Raw genomic sequence first — 19,370 nt, forward strand, 5'->3', positions numbered from 1 at the left:
ATTAGCCAGGGGAGAAGGGATGTCAGGTGGGATTCCAGGCTGGGGTGCACACGAGCACATGCCGTAAGTCAGGTGCAGGGACATGCGGGCTGTGGCCTCTCCACAGAAATGCTGCCCACAGACCAGGCTCATGTTTCTTCCGCAGACAGCAAGATTTCCCAGGGTGAGAAAGACCGCACACACTGGAATTGAGCTCTGCCTGACCCACCTCCTCCCAGGCTTCCTGGCTGGATGAGGCCCAGATTCAGCGTCGGCAGCAGTACGCACTCTTGCTCAGGTTGTATCGGCCAAGTTGACCAAGAGGTCATGGGTGACTTCTGCCTGGGGACTTCTGTGTGGCCTGTCTCATCCTTCCACCACGGCTGTTAAGATGCTGCTTCCTCTTGCCCTGGGGACCCGGAGACCACACTCTGCTTTTCTTCTTGGTGCCAGGCCTTTGAAATGTTCTCTTGCTGCTTGAGGGAGAAGCTGGCTTCTTGGGGAAGATTTTCTGAGACACACCCCGGTCGGAGCTAGAAGCTAAGGTTGCATTGGATGTTTTCCGAGCTGCTTTCTGCGCTTCCTCCTTCAGCAAGTCCAAGACTGTGGCTGGAAGGTAAGCATTTATTCAGTGAGAAAGAAAGAACCCAGTTAGAATCTGTAAATGGAGCCCTAAGGCGCCTCACAGCTTTCTAAAAGACAGGGCCTGTCTGAGTTCTCTAGGCTGGTCTCCAACTCTGGCTCAAGCAATCCTCCTGTCTCAGCCTCAGAAGGAGCTGGTATTGTTAAGTGCAGCCACACTTAACTTGCCATAAGGGAACTGTGATATCAATTGTTCGTATTGATATTGTCTTAATACCCCTATCTGGCTGTCAGTAAATGCCTTCCTTTGTGGATTGGGGTCACTACAGAGATAAGTGGTTCTGGAATGTCTGCCTAAGATTGCATCCTTCCTCTTAAAAGTCTTCCATGACTCCCTGTTTTACCATGAAGAAGAATTCCTCACCTCAGCCTCCCTCACAGTACCCTACACAGCCTCTGAACCAGAACTTCACAACTAACTTATCTCTCTATGTCCCCTCTCCCATTTGACTCCAATTTGACCCATTTGCATAGGTCAGAGATGTATCTCCAGGCTTAGCACAGAACCTCCCACAAAGTAAATACTGAATAATCATCACCAAATGAATGAATACATAAATAACTGCATGGATGGATGCATGAACAGATGGATGGATGGATGCATGATGGATGCATGGGTGTGTGGATGGATGGATGGATGGATGGATGGATGGATGGATGGATGGATGCAAGGATGGATGCATGGATGGGTGCATGGATGGATGCATGATGAATGCATGGGTGCCTGGATGGATGCATGGATGAATGAATAAATGCATAGATAGATGTATATGAATGGATACATGCATGCATGGATCTATGAATGCCTAAATGACTAGAGGACAACAGATCACAGTAGAAGCAGCAGGCATCCCACTAATTCTGGTCTGCAGAAGAGATGTATACCCTGCGCTACAAGTTACTAATCCTCACAACCCTTGAAGCTCAAGACAGTTCAGCCATTAAGAGTGCTGTCTGCTCTTGCGGAAGACCCAGGATCAGCTCCCAGCACCCACACAGTGGCTCACAACTAACAGGAACGCCAGTTACAGGGCATCTGAAGCCTCATTCTAGGCTCTGTAGGCTCCTGCACGTATACAGTGCACATATGAAAATGCAGGCAAAACATGCATATACATAAATATTATAAGAAGAAAGCCAAGAAAGTCTGACCCAAGGGATTGCCACGTGTTTGCTAAGGATGTGACTAAGCCAAAGCTCAGGAAGAGACTCACCTGCTAGTGGCCGGAACCGGATTTTCTTACTCTTGGTTCTCACCGGCACTGGTTTGTATTTGCACTTGCCTGGTGGGGCTCGCCTACAAACACGGGCAGAGAGGGTGATGTCACAAAATAGTAAAGACACGATCAGAAAACCAAGGTTACCTGCAAGGTTCATGCTGCGGCAACCCATAGTCAACTTCTCAGCAGAACATCTGAGGCACGGCCATGGGGACCAACTAAACCTCCCCCCAGGAACTTCTGAGGTCACACAGATGGAGAGCCCAGCCATTAAGTGAAGCTATACTGGGCCCTGAGCAATGGCTAGATAGATCTATTTGTCACATATCCACTGGTCGGGAAACAGCCTCAGAGGGGAGGCTCCACCTGTACATTTGTCTATGAACTAATTCCTGAGAAGAGAATGACACCAAATCTCACCTTGAAGGATCAACAAACTTGTAAATAGATCCATGTGGTGCGTAGGCACTTGGGTAGGAGGTGGCCAGGAAATAGAGCTCCCCTAAGGAGACAGGATTGAGGAACAAGAACAGCACATCAGCAGGGCTGAGACACAGAGGGACACACAGAAAACAATGAAATGAAGCTACCAGTCCTAAAGTGTTGTGATCATTCTGGGTGAGCTCTGGATGCCTCACAGTCAGCCCTGCACTGGGCTATAGGCTTCTTGAGGGGAAAGTTCACCTTTGAACTTCCAAAGAGGCTTAAACCTCTTTGAATGAGACCCAGTGGAGGCCTCTCCATGCGTGCTGGATCCAACACATGTTCTCTGTCTCCTAGAACCTTCACCTCGGTGAAGCTCCTCCCCCTTCTCCAGCCAATCCACACAGGTGAGGCTCTCAGGTGCAGGCTGCAGCCTTCTGGCAGTAACTTTGCTGTTTCTTCATCCCTGTTTCCTGTCAGCATAGCTTTAGCACTTTCTTCCTCAGTGACTGGTTGTTGTTTTCTTTCTGACCATCAGCACCCTTTCAGCCTTTCTTCTTGCTCTCCTCCATACACCCCCATCCCAAACACCTCCAGCCACACCCTCCAGTATCACATTTAGAAAGAGCCATGCTTCCTCCCAGTCCTTCCATCCCGGGTTTCAGAAAACATCTTCATTTCTTTCTGGTGGAAGAATCTACCTCACATCACCTGGCGGTCGTCTGTGCCTAGCATGGCTGTAATAGAGGATGGGCCTCAGCCCCAGTGTTACCTGGGAAATTCTAGATATGAACTGTAAGATGATGTCTTTATACAGGAAGGCAGGTACAAGATAAAATGAGGCCTGTCATTGGACGAGAAGGAAGGATGGATGAGAACAAAGTTTTAGAAAGAGAGGGAGGAGGAGAATGAGGGGAAGGAACTGGAAGCAATATGGAAACAGTTGTAGCCATTCCTTTCTGTGTATCTCTGCATAGATACATGTTTTATGTGTGGGTTGACTTAAGGGGATACATGTTTGGACAGTGGAGAGGTAGGTGGAGAAAAGGCTAGGAAAACAGAAGAGGAGGCAGTAGGCAGAGATTGGAGGGGGAAGAGAAGCAGAGACAAAATGGAGGCAGACATGTATGTTTCTCTCAGCGTATCTCTAGCTTGATAAGCTTGTTATTATTATTTCTAGAGGTTTCTATGGATCTTTTTATCTTATATAGAAGGGCAGTTTATATCTTTGTCCATTGGATATAGGTTTATTGTGAGAGGGTTTGGAATTGAGAATTTAACCTATAAACCTATTTAATAATCTACTGGGCTTTGGAGTCATGTTTGTGCCAGGTGATGGAGAAACAGAAGCAATAGGGCAGAACTGGGACAAATAGGATTGGAGTGGTTACAACCTGCCAAGGAAACCTGAGTGGGAGTAGCGTGGCAAGGTGCCAAGCTGGAATGGCGCACTGGCCAGAGAGAGCCCGGGACAGCGTGGAGCCTCTGAGATAAATTAATGTTAGTTTTCCTGGCCCTACAGTACCAAAATTAATGTCAGGGACCGACCACCCGGGTCAGAGAGAACGGAGACCCATGGGGAGTAGTGACATTTGGGAGATGGCCACGCCTTTTTTACTTTTAACTGCAACAATGAATTCTCATAGCACTGTTTACATGCTGTGCTTTCCTGGGAGACCTCCCAGTCTACGTAAACACCCACATAGTCATTCACCCATAGAAGAGAGTCACCATGCTGCCGGAAAGCATAGAAAAGCAATGTTGCTAGTGGCTTATGAGGGAAAGGGGAAGATACGTATATGTTCATGTGTGAGACGTGCTAATATATGCATCAGCACACAGAGGCCACAAGTTGACGTTGAGTGTCTCCCTAAACTGTTCACACAATTTTATGCTTGGAACAGGGTCTGGCTGGGCTGAGTAGATGCTGAGCTCCAGGGTCCACCTGCCTCTTCCTCTTCAGCACAGAGGTTACAGCACACTACGACACCCAGTTTTTACCTGAGCGTTGGGAAACTGAACTCGGGTCTTCATGCTTGCAGGGCAGACACTTGACAACTGAGCCACTCCTTCGGCCCTCCATTTTTTTTTCTAACCTTTGGTGCAAGTGCCTCCACAGCTCTGCCAACCCAACAAAATGCTAGCGGGTTACACGGTATTCAACTCACAAGGATTATGTGACTTCTTATCAGCTTCACAGAAGACAGTCATGAGGCTGCAAATGTGAGGACCTGCAGCTTTAGGCAACAACTCTGTCCTCCTATCTGTGAAGACTAGTGACCAGATGTTTTCTCTGCAGTGTGAGCATCTTAGGCTCTGCAGAGTCTGCTACCCAGGGTAACAAGCACTGCAGACACTGAGGCTTCACACACTGATACAGAAGGGTTGTGGATTGCCCTGGTGCTGTTTGTATTTTGATGCTAATTCCACTTCCCCTAGAGGGGCTCCTGAGAAAAGCTGTACTCTGGTGGCTTCCTGTGAACCTTCCCCTAATGAATAAAGATTTCTAGGAACCAATCACTAGGCAAGGAGTAGGCAGGGGTCAGAGAGGAGGAGGAGAGAGGGTACTTTTGGACTGGAGAAGAGGTGGAGGCCAGGATGTAGGAAGGGCCCCCCACCCCATTCAGGTGGCAGATCCATTGGGCTCCACTACCAGAGGATTTCTCTTAGAATGGCTTGCAAATTAGGATGATAGTTATTGCACTTATCGATTGAGTGTTGATCTAAACTAAGATTGTGTGACGGTTTTGTTTGGATTCTGTAAACCCCACCCCTCAGTTACGTGGCAACAGCCAGGCATACTCCACCCCACAGTTACCTGGCAATACCCAGGTATGCTCTGCCCCAGTGACCTGACACTATAAAAGGGGCTGCTTGCCCCCTCCTCTCTCTCTTGCTCTTGTTCTCTCTCACTCTGCTCTCTTGCTCCTCCCTTACTCCTCCCCCCCCACGTGATCATGGTTGGCCTCTACTTCTCTCCTCTCTCTGCCTCTACTACCCTCTTAACTCCCCTGTGACCTGAATACACTATTGTGTACTATACCATCGTGTGACTGGTTCCTCAGGGGGAAGGGATTCACAACATGGCCCCCCAGAGACATCTCCCCTTGCCCCCAGGCCTTGCCACACCTCCACGGGCCATATCCCCCCACTCTCCTCATCTTGTAACTAACAATGGTGCTGAAACCTGGGACATCATCTTTTTCTTTTTTATATACACATCAGTTTTCCTTCATGTGGTGAATCAACTGAGTCCCAGAAAAAGGTATGAAGGCAGGGGCGCCCTAGCCAGCCATGAAATTGGCATGTGTGGGGCTGGCGTGGCAGCCACCCGCCATGGGAACTTAAAGTCGGGTGGAGAGATTTCAAAACACAGGCTGAAAGAGTCTGCTGAGAAGAGACCAGGCCAGGCCCTCCAGTGCCCTGAAACAATAGGTGCTTGGAGACCATGAAGGCAGTGAGAATAGGAAGCCAGAGAATATCCAGAGTTAGCATGGGATGGTGCATTTTTAGTATTTCTTGCTACAAAGATGTGTTTGTAACTGTTCTGAGAAGGGACTGGTCCAAAGAGTCGGGATACATCCTTAGATTTAACTGTACTATCTGACTGGAAACACCAAACACCACCAGACATCATCAGATGAATGAGCTGCCTTCCAGCAGTCACGGGAACTCAGGCTGTTCTAGCAGGAGCCCCTTAAAGCACACACAGGCTCCAAAGTGGGAAGTGGAGGCTATCCTACTGCGTGAGTGTTTACTTTACCTGACCACAGCCTGTGTAATGGGTATGTTTTGAACATGCCACAGATTTCCAGTTCTATATTATTTAGGAGAAAAACACAAAAGGTACATCTTAGCCGTTGTATGCGGCTGACATTTTGAGCATCTATTTTACACCTTGCTTGTTCATTTCAGGTATGTGAGAGGCGTGTGTGCCCTGGTACATGCGTGGGGATTGGAGGACAAGGTACAGGAAGCAGTTCTTTCCTTGGCTCCCTGGATGGAATTCAGGTTGTCAGGCCTAGTGGCACCTTTACCAGCTGACCCATCTCACCTTAATATCTGTTTCAGCAGAAAAGTAACTGTCATACAGTAGGACTGACCACAAGCATTCTTCTTAGGCCAGCCCTTACTTATGTCAGCAGGCATCCTAGCCCAGGGATAGCTCCAGGCCAGCCATTCACCTCAGTCATACCCAGCTTCAATTCTAAGTACCCCCCCCCCAACTAAAATGTGGCAAGAGCTAAGGCAGTCTGGTTCCAGTGGGGGAGAAAAAAAAAAAAAACTTACCCAAAGCTAGCCTCAGGGCTGACCCGGGGCAAAGCCTTGTTACAGTCCCATTTCCCACTGTGTTTGCTAGAAGTGACCATTTGCAAAGGCAGCCCGTTTTCCGCTCTCAGACTGAAGTCTACAGGCCCAGCAAACCAACCTCCCAAAGCCAGGATTCTGTGTCACAGAGAAGCACCTTTTGGGGGTTCCAGCTGAAAGGCCCCATTGGGGTGGATGAATGGCTTGCACTGATCTATCCTCTCTTTCCTGAGCAGTCTCTTGCCAGCCTGCAGTTCTACTTCTACTTCTTTAAATGTTTGGATTCCCAGCTTGCAGTTCACATAGGCTTTTTCTATTTAAAAATTTTGAATTTTCTAAAATAACCTGTTAGGCTGGGACCCCTGCTCACCCACTGCACAAGCTGGGAAACCTCTGTCTGCCCTCCTTCCCCCAACTACTAAGAAAACCTCCCACTTCAGGTTCTGACAAACAGCCCAAGAGTGCCCGCCCAGGGGCTCATTTTAGGCCATGTGTGGACACAATCCCAGCTCCTAACTGGCAGGTCACCACACCTCACCTCAGTTCTATAAAACCCCTTGCTTTAGCCTGGATGTGTGACTTCACTGGCCTCCTCCGGTGAGACTGGTTAATCCGCCCGAGAGCTGCCTCCTAATAAACCTGCCTTGATCTACTTTATATCTGGCCTATATCTCTGTCACCAAGGAGAGAGAAAATGCACATCAACCTCTGCTGCTATAGAATGTTCCTGTCAGAGTATCTATCCAGCAGCTAGCTGAGAGGAGAGGAAAGGGAGCTGACTGGATTTCTTTAACCTCCTCAAGATGGGCCCTGTGCAGCCTCCCTGAGGCTCTGCATGAAAAGAGCTAAACTCCAGGACTCTCCCACCCCTGACCTTTTACCTATAGAGAATCTTAGGTATTTGGAAGACACTCATAGATACTGGGTTTTGCTCTTTTTGAATATCTCTGTGTCTCTATCTCTGTGTCTGTCTCTGTCTCCCTCTGTGTGTGTGTGTGTATGTGTGTGTGTGTGTCTGTCTGTCTGTCTGTCTCTGTCTCCCTCTCTCTCTCTCTCTCTCTCTCTCTCTCTCTCTCTCTCTGTGTGTGTGTGTGTGTGTGTGTGTGTGTGTGGTATATTTTAAGACAAGGTCTCACATAGCCAGATTAGTCTCAGACTCCCCCTAAGCCAAGGATAACCCTGAATTTCTAGATTCTCCTGCCTCCACTCCTAAATTCTGGTATTACAGATATGAACCCAGGGCCTCAGGCACTCTAGCCACTGAGCTACACCCCCAGCCTATGACATCATCTTACTGCCTTTTTACCACATTAGCATGGCTAGACAGAAAGATCCTGTGCACACACAGGGAAACGAAATGAAATTTCCTTACAATTTGAAACTTTAACCTTTTGAAAAATAACATTAACTAATGGAATGCTGAAACTAAAAAGTGAACTCTCTGGGGGCTAGAGAGATGGCTAAGAAGTTAAAAGCACTGACTGCTCTTCCAGAGATCCTGAGTTCAAATCCCCAGCAAACACATGGCAGCTCACAACCATCTGTAATGGAATCTAATGACCTCTTCTGGTGTGTCTGAAGATAGCGACAGTAAAATAAATAATTTTTAAATGAATTTTCTAGCTACATATTTTAGGAGCATACATGTTCCTTACACATGAGTTCAAACCTTGGCTTCAATGGTCAATGATACCCATGGCATGCACATAGTGTCTTCTATAAAACAACCATATACCTTGTTACCTACCACACACACACACACACACACACACACACACACACAAACACAAACACACACAAACACAAACACACACAAACAAATACAAGCACACACACACAAACACAAGCACACACACAGAAACACAAACACACACACAAACACACACACACAAACACACACACCCACACATACACACACACACACACAAACACACAAACACAAACACACACAAACACACACAAACAAACACAAGCACACACACACAGAAACACAAACACACACACACACACACAAACACAAATACACACACACACACCTTTTACATCCATGTTTTACATCCAGGTCTCTTTCATTACAAACTCTTTACAAACTAACCCAATCAGTGATCTCTTAGACATCCCAAGCAGATAAGAATGGGGTGCACACTTAGTTTGACCCAACGGGGCCTTGATCACACTCTCCTCATTATCTCAGACTAAAAGCAGCTGGTGGGGAGAACACAGACCTCTCTGAAGTCAGAGATGAGACCACAGACCTTGAAGTGTCCCTCACAAGGAGCTGTACTTTTCACGAGGGGGAGGGAGAGTGGGAGGAGCAGGCAATCAACGATCAATTTGTTTCCTCCCTCATGACCCTAAAAATAGTGACTGCATCTCCTGGGCACTGCGGTTACTCACTACCCAGTGAGTTAGAAAACTAGGCTCAAGGATCACTGTGACACCGCTGTTTGAATGACAAGAAACGCACAGCCGCAGCAGATGCCCATGGCTGAGGAGGAGCAATCAAACAGCAGGGGTTACCTGCTTCATCTTCAGCAAAAGAGATGATGAACTTGCTGTATGTGCTGATCAGCCCCGGGAAGGCACAAGACGAGTTACCCAGGCAGATGTCTCGCTTCGTCCATTTCTGGGTTTTCCTATCTTCCTGCAAAGCCATAAGTCGACTAGATGAAAAACAAAACTTTATGTTGTAGCAATCCATGTTTTTTTTTTCCACTTCACAATTTTCTGCTCCCACCTAGAATCACAGACCCTCGAACACTAGCACTGAGCGTGGCGAAGCACGGCTCTAGAAAACTGGAAAATCACCTCGAGTTTGAGACCATTCTGTCCTACATAGCAAGCTGCGGGTCTGCCAGAAATATCAAACAAACAAAAACAGGCAGGGGCTGGAGAGATGGCTCAGCAGTTAAGAGCACTGACTGCTCTTCCAGAGGTCCTGAGTTCAATTCCCAGCAACCACATGGTGGCTCACAACCATCTGTAATGAGATCCAATGCCCTCTTCTGGTGTGTCTGAAGAGAGTGACAGTGTACTTATATATAATTAATAAATACACCTTTTAAAAATACAACAAATAAATAGATAAATAAATAGTTCCTTACCCACTCATGAAGTCCCCGAAGATGTAGAGACCACTGAGATTGGGGGACTCACACCCACGGTACACATACCCTCCAGTGACTGACTTTCCCACCCCATGGCCATAGGCATAGATGGGTAGAATGTCATCTGTCAGGACCAAGAGGAAAAAAAAAAAAAAAAAAAACAGTAAAGATCATGGCCTGAATAGATAGTTCTAAGGAATCAAAGTGGACTTCTCAACACAGTTGTCTTATGGTCATTAGTAAGACTGGCAATGGGATCCTTCTTTTCTCAACAGACCAATCACAGAAGCAAGCTTCCCCTTAGACTGTTATCCCAACCCCAAATCCCTTCCCCAACACCTGGTTTCCCGTTAGACTCTTGGGGCAGATGTACTAGAAGTCTTGAGACACAGGTGGAGACAGAGGGATCGATAGTCATAAAGCCAGCCTGGGTTATGTGAGACCCTGTCTCAAAAGGAGGATCGGGGGAGGAAGAAGAAAGGGAGGTAATTGTCAGCCTCTAACTCCGAAGCAGGCTGCTCTCCCACACTGCTTGATTGTTGACTTTGAGGGACCTGCTTCCTTCCTCCTGTATATGGGGGATACCATTTTAGCAGAAGGTTCCAACTGGGAGACTAATTTTGAAGACCATGTAGCCACCATGGTTTGCTCTACCAGTTAGTTCTTAGAATAGCATGTCTAGAAGCCACTCAAGTAACTTATTTAAAGTACTAGTTAGTCCAGTAACCCAGTTTACCCAAAATGTAAATGCATTATGGCTGGCACACACCATAGGAATCATTTTTTTTTAAGTATTGCATTTATGTGTATGAGCATTTGCAGTGAGGACAGCTTTCAGGAGCTGGTTTGAGTTTTCCATCACCTGGGTTCCAGGATCATGGGCATCAAGAACCTCTACCTACTGAGCCATCTCACCAGCCCCAAATCACTATCAGTTGGCTTTATTTTCCATTCCGTAAAACAGAACAAGTGTTCCGGGGATCTGAGCAAAGGAAATTGCTAGAGAGAAGGGTTTTGTGCAAACTGAAAGGGCTGATCTGATCGTACAGAGCACGAAGTTGGCTAAGGCTGGAGGATCATGGGTTCAAGGTCGAAGTCAATCTTCCAATCTCCAGAAGAGGAAACAAAAGCACAGAGCACAACTGCATTCAAAGTTCCTGTCTTTGTAAGGCAGATGCAGAGATAGAAAGGTAGGAAAATCACTGATGCTAACCTTAGGGAGCTACTCCCTGCTCCCTGTAGGGTGTGCCCCAGCCTTGAACTCCCAGTGGAGCCCAGGCTGGCTCTGAATTTACAATCCTCCAACCTCTACCTCCAACAGCAGGGTTCTAGGCAAGTACTTCTTACCAGCAGGGATTGACTTTCAAACAAACATTGGCCAAAGTACCTCTGGTGTTTCAACTGGGGCAGCAGAGAGGTACCATCCCATAATCCAGCAAGCCACCATGGAGACAACCCTCAGAATATTCAGGTTGAACCTGCCCTACCCCCCTGCCAACCTGGTCAACTCATTCAGAAACCACCCAGACAGACAGCATCCTACTTACCCAAAGAAGCGTTATGGCAAAGTTTCTTGTCATAGCATTCAAACCCTTCCTTTGCCCTCCAGCCGTAGTTCCCGCCTTTACGGATCAGGTCAACTTCTTCGAACTTGTTCTGGCCCACATCCCCACAGAACATCCGACCCCGGCCCTGGCGTGTGACAGGGTCTCCTCGGTCCACAGCACAGCGCCACATGTTTCTGACCCCATAGGCATAGACAGCGGGGTGGGCACCTGGCTCAGAAACAAAGGGGTTATCCGGGGGCACGCGGTACCGCTGGCCATCCATGCCTGCTCCATTCACATCAATTCTTAACACTTTTCCCAGCAGAGAACTTCTGGAAGACAAGAAGCCAAGAAAGAGGCGAAGTGAGCAAGGACACCAGAAAGGCAAATGGTCAGAGGAGAGAGCCAGGGAGGCCGCTGAGAGCTAGCGTCTCAGTAGACTGCTAGGAACCCCACAGGGGAGAGTGACCCACTCAGGAGACTGCTAGGAACCCCACAGGGGAGAATGACCTGCCTGGTTCTTTTAAATATATAAGAGATGTTTAAGACTTCCTCACCTCTGGCTTAAGGAACTCTACCTAAGAGAGAGAGAGAGAGAGAGAGAGAGAGAGAGAGAGAGAGAGGGACTGGATCCCCTGTACCGTGTGACCCTTAGTAATGGAAGCTTTGGCTTTCCGGTTTTGTGATGGGCGCTCTCCAATCTGACCTAATATTGTAAACATGAAAATAAGTTTTTTTTTTTTTCCCCAGAGAGCAGTGTGCTGCTCAGTGGAGGGTGGGGTGAGGGAATTGTTTTTAGAGAGGTTCTTCCAGTGAGTTTGAGTGCTGGGCTGGGCTGCCGTTTCACACTGCCCGTGTGATAATACATTGAATGGGCAGTCATGCACGTGGATGTACTTAGTGTGATTGACATTAATATTTCACTCCTAGTGACTGGTGGGAACAAGCGCTCCCTGAGTGTAAAGGGCAGGACACAGAGACCCTGACAAGACACAGTGACCCGGATGGGCAGCACACATGGCACAGATGGGTTCCGACACCAGTGTCCAAGTCTCAGGTTCTGTCTTCTTCCTGGCAGGAAAATGGAAACCATAATCCTTACATAGGAATCTTTCATACATGTTTACAGTAGGCCTGGTGCTGATGAACAGTTAAAATGGATTAAAATTCCCTCACCCTTTAAGCAAGAATAATATGAGACATAGTCACTGTCAACCCTGTGGGCACTCAATATATCTCAGCTCTTACCGATTGACTTCTCCTGTGTCTCTGGGCCTAGCACAGAGCCTAAGACATACTGAGATGTAAGTCAAATTGGATGGCGTGTCCTGCTACACACAGTTAACTTTAGATTTATTTTCTACACAGCACTATGATAGCTATAGTAAGCATTTAGTTATTTATCTATTTATTGAGGCAGGGTCTCACTCTGTAGCTCTAGCTGTCCTGGAACTCACTATGTAGATCAGGCTGGCCTCAAACTCACAGAGATCCACCTGCCTCTGCCTCCCAAGTGCTCTGTGCACTACCATGTCCAGCTACAGCATTTAGCACAGTGTTTTGTTTTATATGTGTTAATGGCATGAAGGTAATCCAAAGGCTCCTCTCACTGGCTGTGGTGGAAGGGATTAGATCTTCTAAGTTTGACTCTATGTAAAAGAACAGTGTGCACATGAAAAGAACATGTGCGGGGGTGCACATGAAAGGAACAGGGGTACCGCCCCCACACAGCTTACTTGTTCTGAGCATTTCCAAACTTGCCAAAGGGATCCCCAGCCTGCCCCCCATCCCCAGTGAATATGTACAGGTAGCCATCCAGGCCAAAGAGAAGCTGTCCACCATTGTGGTTTGAGGCCGGTTCGTCTATCTCCAAGATGACCCTGGAAGAGAAAAAGAAACTATACGTTAGGCTTTTGCATGGCTGAGACACCCAGAAGTTGGCTGGTTCAAGCCACCAAGATCTGCAAAGGTGGCCAAGCCTGCCTTCGGTCTCCAAGGACCACAAAGTAGGGGGCTTTGGGGCACTGAGGGACCCCATGTTTCCTGGTGCAGTTCTTTTGCATACTGGGGGTTGAACCTAGTGCCTTTGCATACATCAACCAAGCAGCCTACCATTGAGCCACACGCCCATTGTGAATCTTTCTATTTTTATACTATGGACCTCACGTGCTGAGATAGAGCCAAGGTAGCAGCCACCCCTCTCTAGGTTTGACTTTATGCTCTGCACCACCAGAACGCTCCATTCCTTCCTGCAAGTGTAGCAGGTTATTCCAGGTCCTTTGGCCTGTCTATGATGGTGTGGTGGGTTGAATAAAATAGCCTCCTTAGCCCCATAGGGAGTGGCACTCTTAGGAGGTGTGGCCTTGTGGAGTAGGTGTGGCCTTGTGGAATGGGTGTGGCCTTGTGGAGTGGGTGTGGCTTGGTCGGAGGAAGTGTGTAATTGGAGAGGTCTCAGAAGCTCGTCTTGTCAGTGTGTCTCGGTTTCCCTTCCTGTCCCCTGCAAATCTCAGTTCCTTCTCCAACACTGTGTCTGCCTACACACCACTGTGTTTTCTGTCGTGACGATAATGGACTGAACCTCTGAAACTGTAAGCCAGTCCCAGTTAAATTTTTCCTTTATAAGAGTTGAGGTGGCCATGGTGTCTGTTCACAGCAATAGAAACCCTAAAGACAGATGGGAAATGAGCCGAGACAGGAAGGAGAACGAAGGGGAGAAGGCAGAGTGGTGGAGAGACAAAGCATGATCTTGCAGCCAGCTAGAACAAGTACTTCATCTGTCCTGGCAAGCAACTTGACACCTTCTAAAGTCATCCAGGTGGAAAGTCTCAGTTGGAGGATAGCCACATGGGTGGTCTGAGAGGACCAACAAGATCGTTAATTGATGGAAAATACAACCCACTGTGGGCATCCCATCCTTAGACGGCTGGTCCTGGACCGTGTAAGGAAGCTTACTGAATGGGATCTGGCTATCACGCGCCTCCTCTGTTACTTATGCTGTATTTACGCCTGTGAGATGAGTTCCTCAGTTGGAGGTAATGCCATGGCAAGCAGGCCTACCCTCAAGTTCCGGTTTGGGGCCCTGCCCTGCCTTCTCTCGGTGACTGACTGTGGCCGAGAAGTATAAGCCAAATAAATCCACCCCTCCTCTACCTTGTCACAGCAACAGAATAAAGGCAGAGCATCAACTGACCATGCATTGGAGACCTCACACTGAAGGTAAAGGATCTAGTATTTAGTGGCCTCACACTTAATTAGAGGATACTGCCATATTTAATATATTATCTATAATCACTCTAAAATCCCTTTTGGCTGCCAGCCCTGCCTTCTCCTTTATAAACAAAAGCAAGTATGGCTCCAACTAGGTTAGGTAAGGTGAGGGATATACCCCCAAAAGAAGCTTCACTCTAAAGTTAACCCAGGTTTTCCTCATTCATCAGAAGTGACTTTCCTTAACATTTTTATGTGCTTTATTTTCTCCCGTGCGCCAACCTTCATGCAGTACCAGCAGCTGCCAGAAGGGGAAGACCTACCCCTAGAACTGAAATCACAGAGGGTTGTGCGCACTGGGAACTGAACTCGGGTCCTCTGCAAGAGCAACCCTGGCTCTTAGCACATCTGTCCAGCTTGTTTTCTTGACATTTTAGACTAGCACTCAAAAACCAGGCCCAGTCCTTTGCTACCACCCCAAGAATAGAGGGGCGTCATTTGGGAGCGTAGTTTCGGTTCTCATGAGATTGTCTCACCTCTCTGATTTGGGGTCTGCTTTGTTAGGGTCAGACCTGGAAACCTTCATCTGACTAATCCGGATTTTCTCCACCTTCTTCTTGCCCAGGCATGAATAATAAATATAGAACTTGCGGTTGTGGCGGAATCTGGGGTGAAAAGCCAGCCCCAAGAAGCCTCTTTCATCCCCGATCCACGGTGTGGTCAGCACCATGCTCTTGAGATCCAGAAAGGGCTGTTCCAGGCGGCTCCCATCAGGGAGGTAGACCCACACCACTCCTACCTGCTCCGCAACAAAGAAGCGGTGGGTGCCATCCCCAGCATGGACCATGGACACGGGGTTCCTCAACCCATTGGCCACCTCAGCCAGGCAGAGCTGCAGGCAGCCCTGGTGGTCCTCAGCCACCACTCCCAGGTTGCGGTTGAGTTGATCGTTCCTCAGGACATTGGGAAAGCAGTAGTCTTCATCGGGAAGGTTGAGGAGGTGGCAGAAGCGAGCGCCATCTTTTTCGTGGGACTCCTGGAGGCCGCGGTCGTTGGTTAACAAGGAGATGGCAGAACGGCAGCTGCGGTGGAACGCAGAGCAGTAGTCAGAGCAGAGGCCCGGAAGGTTCCGGAGGGGTGTCTGGGGGTTCTCGGCATCGTAGAGGTGGGCCGCATAGGGAGAGCACTCCTGGAAAAAGAATGGGAAGCTCGATCTCAATATGAGCAACCAAAGAAAAAGGAGAAGCAGTGTAGTAGTGCCCGCATTCCGGAAGCTTGCGTGCAAATGGCTGTTAATCATTTCTCTAGAACCCGAATTTCTGATACAGCTAATGCACCTGGAGAATAAACCCTCATATAAAACGTGTGTTAGCATGGGTTAAGTTGTATGTAATAATGGGCTTCATCGTGACGTTTTATGTCATATTTTACCATAACTCACCACGACACCTCTCCTGTCACTTTCCCAAGCTCACCAATCTCCTTTACATCAAGCACCCTACCTATTGTCGGCGTGCGCGCATGCGTGTGTGAAACCCAACGAGTTTTTATTAGATCTGTTTATAGAATGAGGATTTGTTTAAAGCAAGGCACCTTATTTGTAGTTACACCACTGAAGAAAAGGTCTCTCCCTCCATGATCAACCATGACCTAGCTATAAATCCTGAGGGGTGGGGTCCCATGAGCCCCTCCCCCTTCCGTGACAGGCTGTTAGATCTTGTACAAGTATCTCAGCTGTCAATGGCTTCGTTCTTAACACCTAAGAGTTGCACAATGCCTCCCCTCAGATTGCCTGGTTCGTGTCAGAGTAGCTGGTACAAAGCAAGAAGACCTACTCGCTTGAGTGTCACCCCGGTCCATTCACTGGAGAGCGGGGTATGGGGGTGAAATCATGAAATGCTTATAAATGGAAGCTGGCTAAGGAAATGTAACCACCATCCTGGCACACACTCAGGCAGCCGTTTAGAGCTTGTAAAGTTGTTTTGACTCAGCTCAGGAACCAAACCAGTGTTTCTCCACGGTGTGGAGACCCAGACCCAGAAGCAGTCTACTGTGTGAGCACTGCACCTCTCCCGTGTGCAAGCCCTACAAGCAGCTGTGGGTAAAGTGCACACTCGAGTTCTCACTTCCCAGAGTTCAGAAAAACAACTACGGAATTGGGCCAGACACGTTGCTGTATTTTATCCCGGTGTCACGTAATCAACAAGTCCTGAGACCTGGAGCCAACATATGGTTCCAGACGGGTGCGGATGGCAACAGAATGCAGCAGCACTGTCCGGAGTATACTACGATGGTGCTGGGATATAGCCTTGTCTACTTTAACAAGTAGGTGAGTTTATTATTCTTCAAGTTCATAAAACAAGAGAGCAGCTAAATGTGGCTTTCTGGATCAGAGAGGAGATGGGACGGGAGCAAGGTTTTCAGTAGAAGACAGCTCAGGAGTAAAGTTTCCAAGCTACTGGAAAAGCTCCTGTTATGAGGCCGAGAAGATGGCTCAGTTACTAATGTGTTTGTTTGCAGGCATGAGGACCTGCATTGGATCCCTGGCCCTTGGGATCACAGCCAGTGCCACAGCTCTAGGCCAGAGACAGGGAAGCTCTGGAGCTCCTAAGCCAGCCTTCCTGCCAGAATCAAGGATATCCAAGTTTTATAAGCCCTGTCCCAAACAAGGGAGAGAGAGATAAAAGACACCAAACACTGACCTCCAGCCAGTACACACAAGCTCGGGCTCATGCACTCACACACACACACACCTTGCTCATCTCAAGAGCTAAATTTCCAGGAATCACCTGAGGGATGGTGCCCTGCCATGAGAACACAGCCGTGGGGCAATGCCACCCAGGTGTCTGCCCTCTTGAGTCATACTGCACTGATTTCTGCCTGAGCTCTGTGCCCAGGCATGGAGCTGAGGAGGAGTATATACTTGGAAACAATGGCCATGGCGGGGGAGATGCCCTGGGACAGCCACATAAAGTGCCCAAGAGGGATTTCTGTCACCTATTAGAGCACTGCTTTCCTGCAAAAGCTTCTCTGGTTACACCCTCTTCTCACAGACTGGTGTGTGTGTGTGTGTGTATGTCTCTGTGTGTCTGTGTGTGTATGTATGTGTGTATTTGTGTGTGTATATTTGTGTGTATGTGTGTATGTGTATGTATGTGTGCATGTATGTGTATTTGTGTGTATGTGTGTGTATGAGTATGTATGTGTGTATATGTGTGTATGTGTATGCATCTGTGTGTATATGTGTATATGTGTGTTTGTGTATATTTGTGTGTATGTTGTGCTTATGTATATGTGTATATGCATGTGTGTGTATGTGTGTATGTGTGTGCACACGAGTCTTGTGTGCAGCCTATACCTTTGCATTTCAAGCTCAACTCAGCTAAGGTGATTTCTCCTGCATGTGGATTTTGGCTGCTGGTGAGACTGAAGAAGAGAAACTCTGGGTCATTTCCTTCCAACAACTTGAGGCTCAGCATCCAGCTTAGGAGTTCTGCAGACACCCCTGTCACCCCCCACTGTCACAACTGAAGCCTCCTTGGCAAAACACCCACTCAGGCAGGTGTCACTACTCCCTACCAGCATGATGCACAAATGGCACAGGAATGTTGTGCCCAGCTCTCTGGTCCTCGGAGACAGGACAGAGCAGCTGTACTGAGAACTCTATGAATACCTCTTTCGATCATCACTGTCTGGAGAAAAATCCCAGAGGGGAGAGTATGGAAAACCAGGGTATGCACCTTTACCTCCAGCTCTCTAGGGAGGCATCTGACAGAAGCATCCTACTCCAGGATCAGCCAAACACCCTAAAGCCACAAATCACTTCTCCAAACTGGCTCCCTCTCCTCCTCCTAGAGTTACACTCAGACCCACCTGGCAAAGGATGTCTTTAATGTAACCTCCACACAGTTCGTGGCCCTTCAGGTCAAAGTAGTTCATGATGTCCCAGTACCTGGCAGCGATGCGGCGGTCTTTGTGCTGATCGCAGCAGCCGAAGGAGTCATAGTCAGAGCAAAACTCCAGGTGAAGAGAGGGACGGAAGGGTGGGCCATAATCCAAGCACTGCGGGTGTCCCTGCAGCAGGACCACCCAGCTCAACAAAAGCGTGAGGCCCTGGCAGAAAATACCGGGAGAGAGCCATGAAGCCGGATGATCAGGAACAGTGTGTGGGCTGGTCCGTTTTCCCAGCATTTTGGACCTTGGGAATCCTCTGCTGCTTCTTCCTGGGTTGGCCTGCCCAGTTTGCCCAAGTTCCCTCCCCCGCTCCCAACTGCTCTTCCTTCTTTCTCTCCTGCTGCAAGTTCACTGAGGTGGTTCATCAGTGAAGTCCCTTCCCTGTGCCGGGGCTAAGCATATCTAGCGACATCAGGGAGAGGTGTCCTTACCTGTCAGTCCTGCCTAAAAGCGAAACCTGAGCAAGTCTTAACACTAGCGTCCAGTGGTTGGGGACCACGGGTGCTTAGCCTAAAGGTGTGATGGCACCAACGACTGAGGTGCTATGATTCCTCAAAATGAACAGCGTTCCTGCCACACTGGGGGCAGGCCAGGAAATTCCCACTTGTTTACTGTTTTTCTGCAGGCTGGCAGCAGACAGTAGAGGTCTGACAGCAGAGTCTGCACAAGGCAACCATCCAGGCTCCCGAAGTGCAGGACACAGAGCGACTGGTGTGGGTCTGGGAACATGTCAGGGGGAGCTGTCCAGTGTGTGCTTGGATGCCAGGGGTTTTCATACATCTCGCAACCCCAGAAAGAACACAAGCAGTAAAGGAAAGGAAGGTGCCTCAAGCACTTCACTCTGCTGCAATGAATATCACAAACCGGGATGTATTGTGTTCAACTGTCATGTTAATACTTAGGAAGTAGAGACAGGAAGATCAAAAGTATTAGGTCAGCCTGGGCTACATGAAGTAGGCTTGTTTACTTATAAACAGTTTAGA

At 48.3% G+C, this 19,370-nt stretch overlaps 1 protein-coding gene across 1 annotated transcript; it reads right to left on the bottom strand.

Annotated features, from left to right (window-relative positions):
• Positions 1-304: 304 nt before the first annotated feature.
• Positions 305-18,624, bottom strand: HHIPL2 (HHIP like 2; the record flags this gene model as incomplete). The annotated part of the gene is made up of 9 exons (XM_080924707.1): positions 305-588; positions 1,836-1,918; positions 2,262-2,343; positions 9,093-9,235; positions 9,677-9,803; positions 11,227-11,558; positions 12,963-13,106; positions 14,970-15,622; positions 18,307-18,624. The coding sequence occupies 9 exons, from the start codon at positions 18,622-18,624 to the stop codon at positions 305-307; spliced, it is 2,166 nt and encodes a 721-aa protein (XP_080780833.1).
• Positions 18,625-19,370: the final 746 nt, after the last annotated feature.

Source organism: Micromys minutus (genome assembly GCF_963924665.1).
Source record: "Micromys minutus genome assembly, chromosome: 1".
NCBI lineage: Eukaryota > Metazoa > Chordata > Mammalia > Rodentia > Muridae > Micromys > Micromys minutus.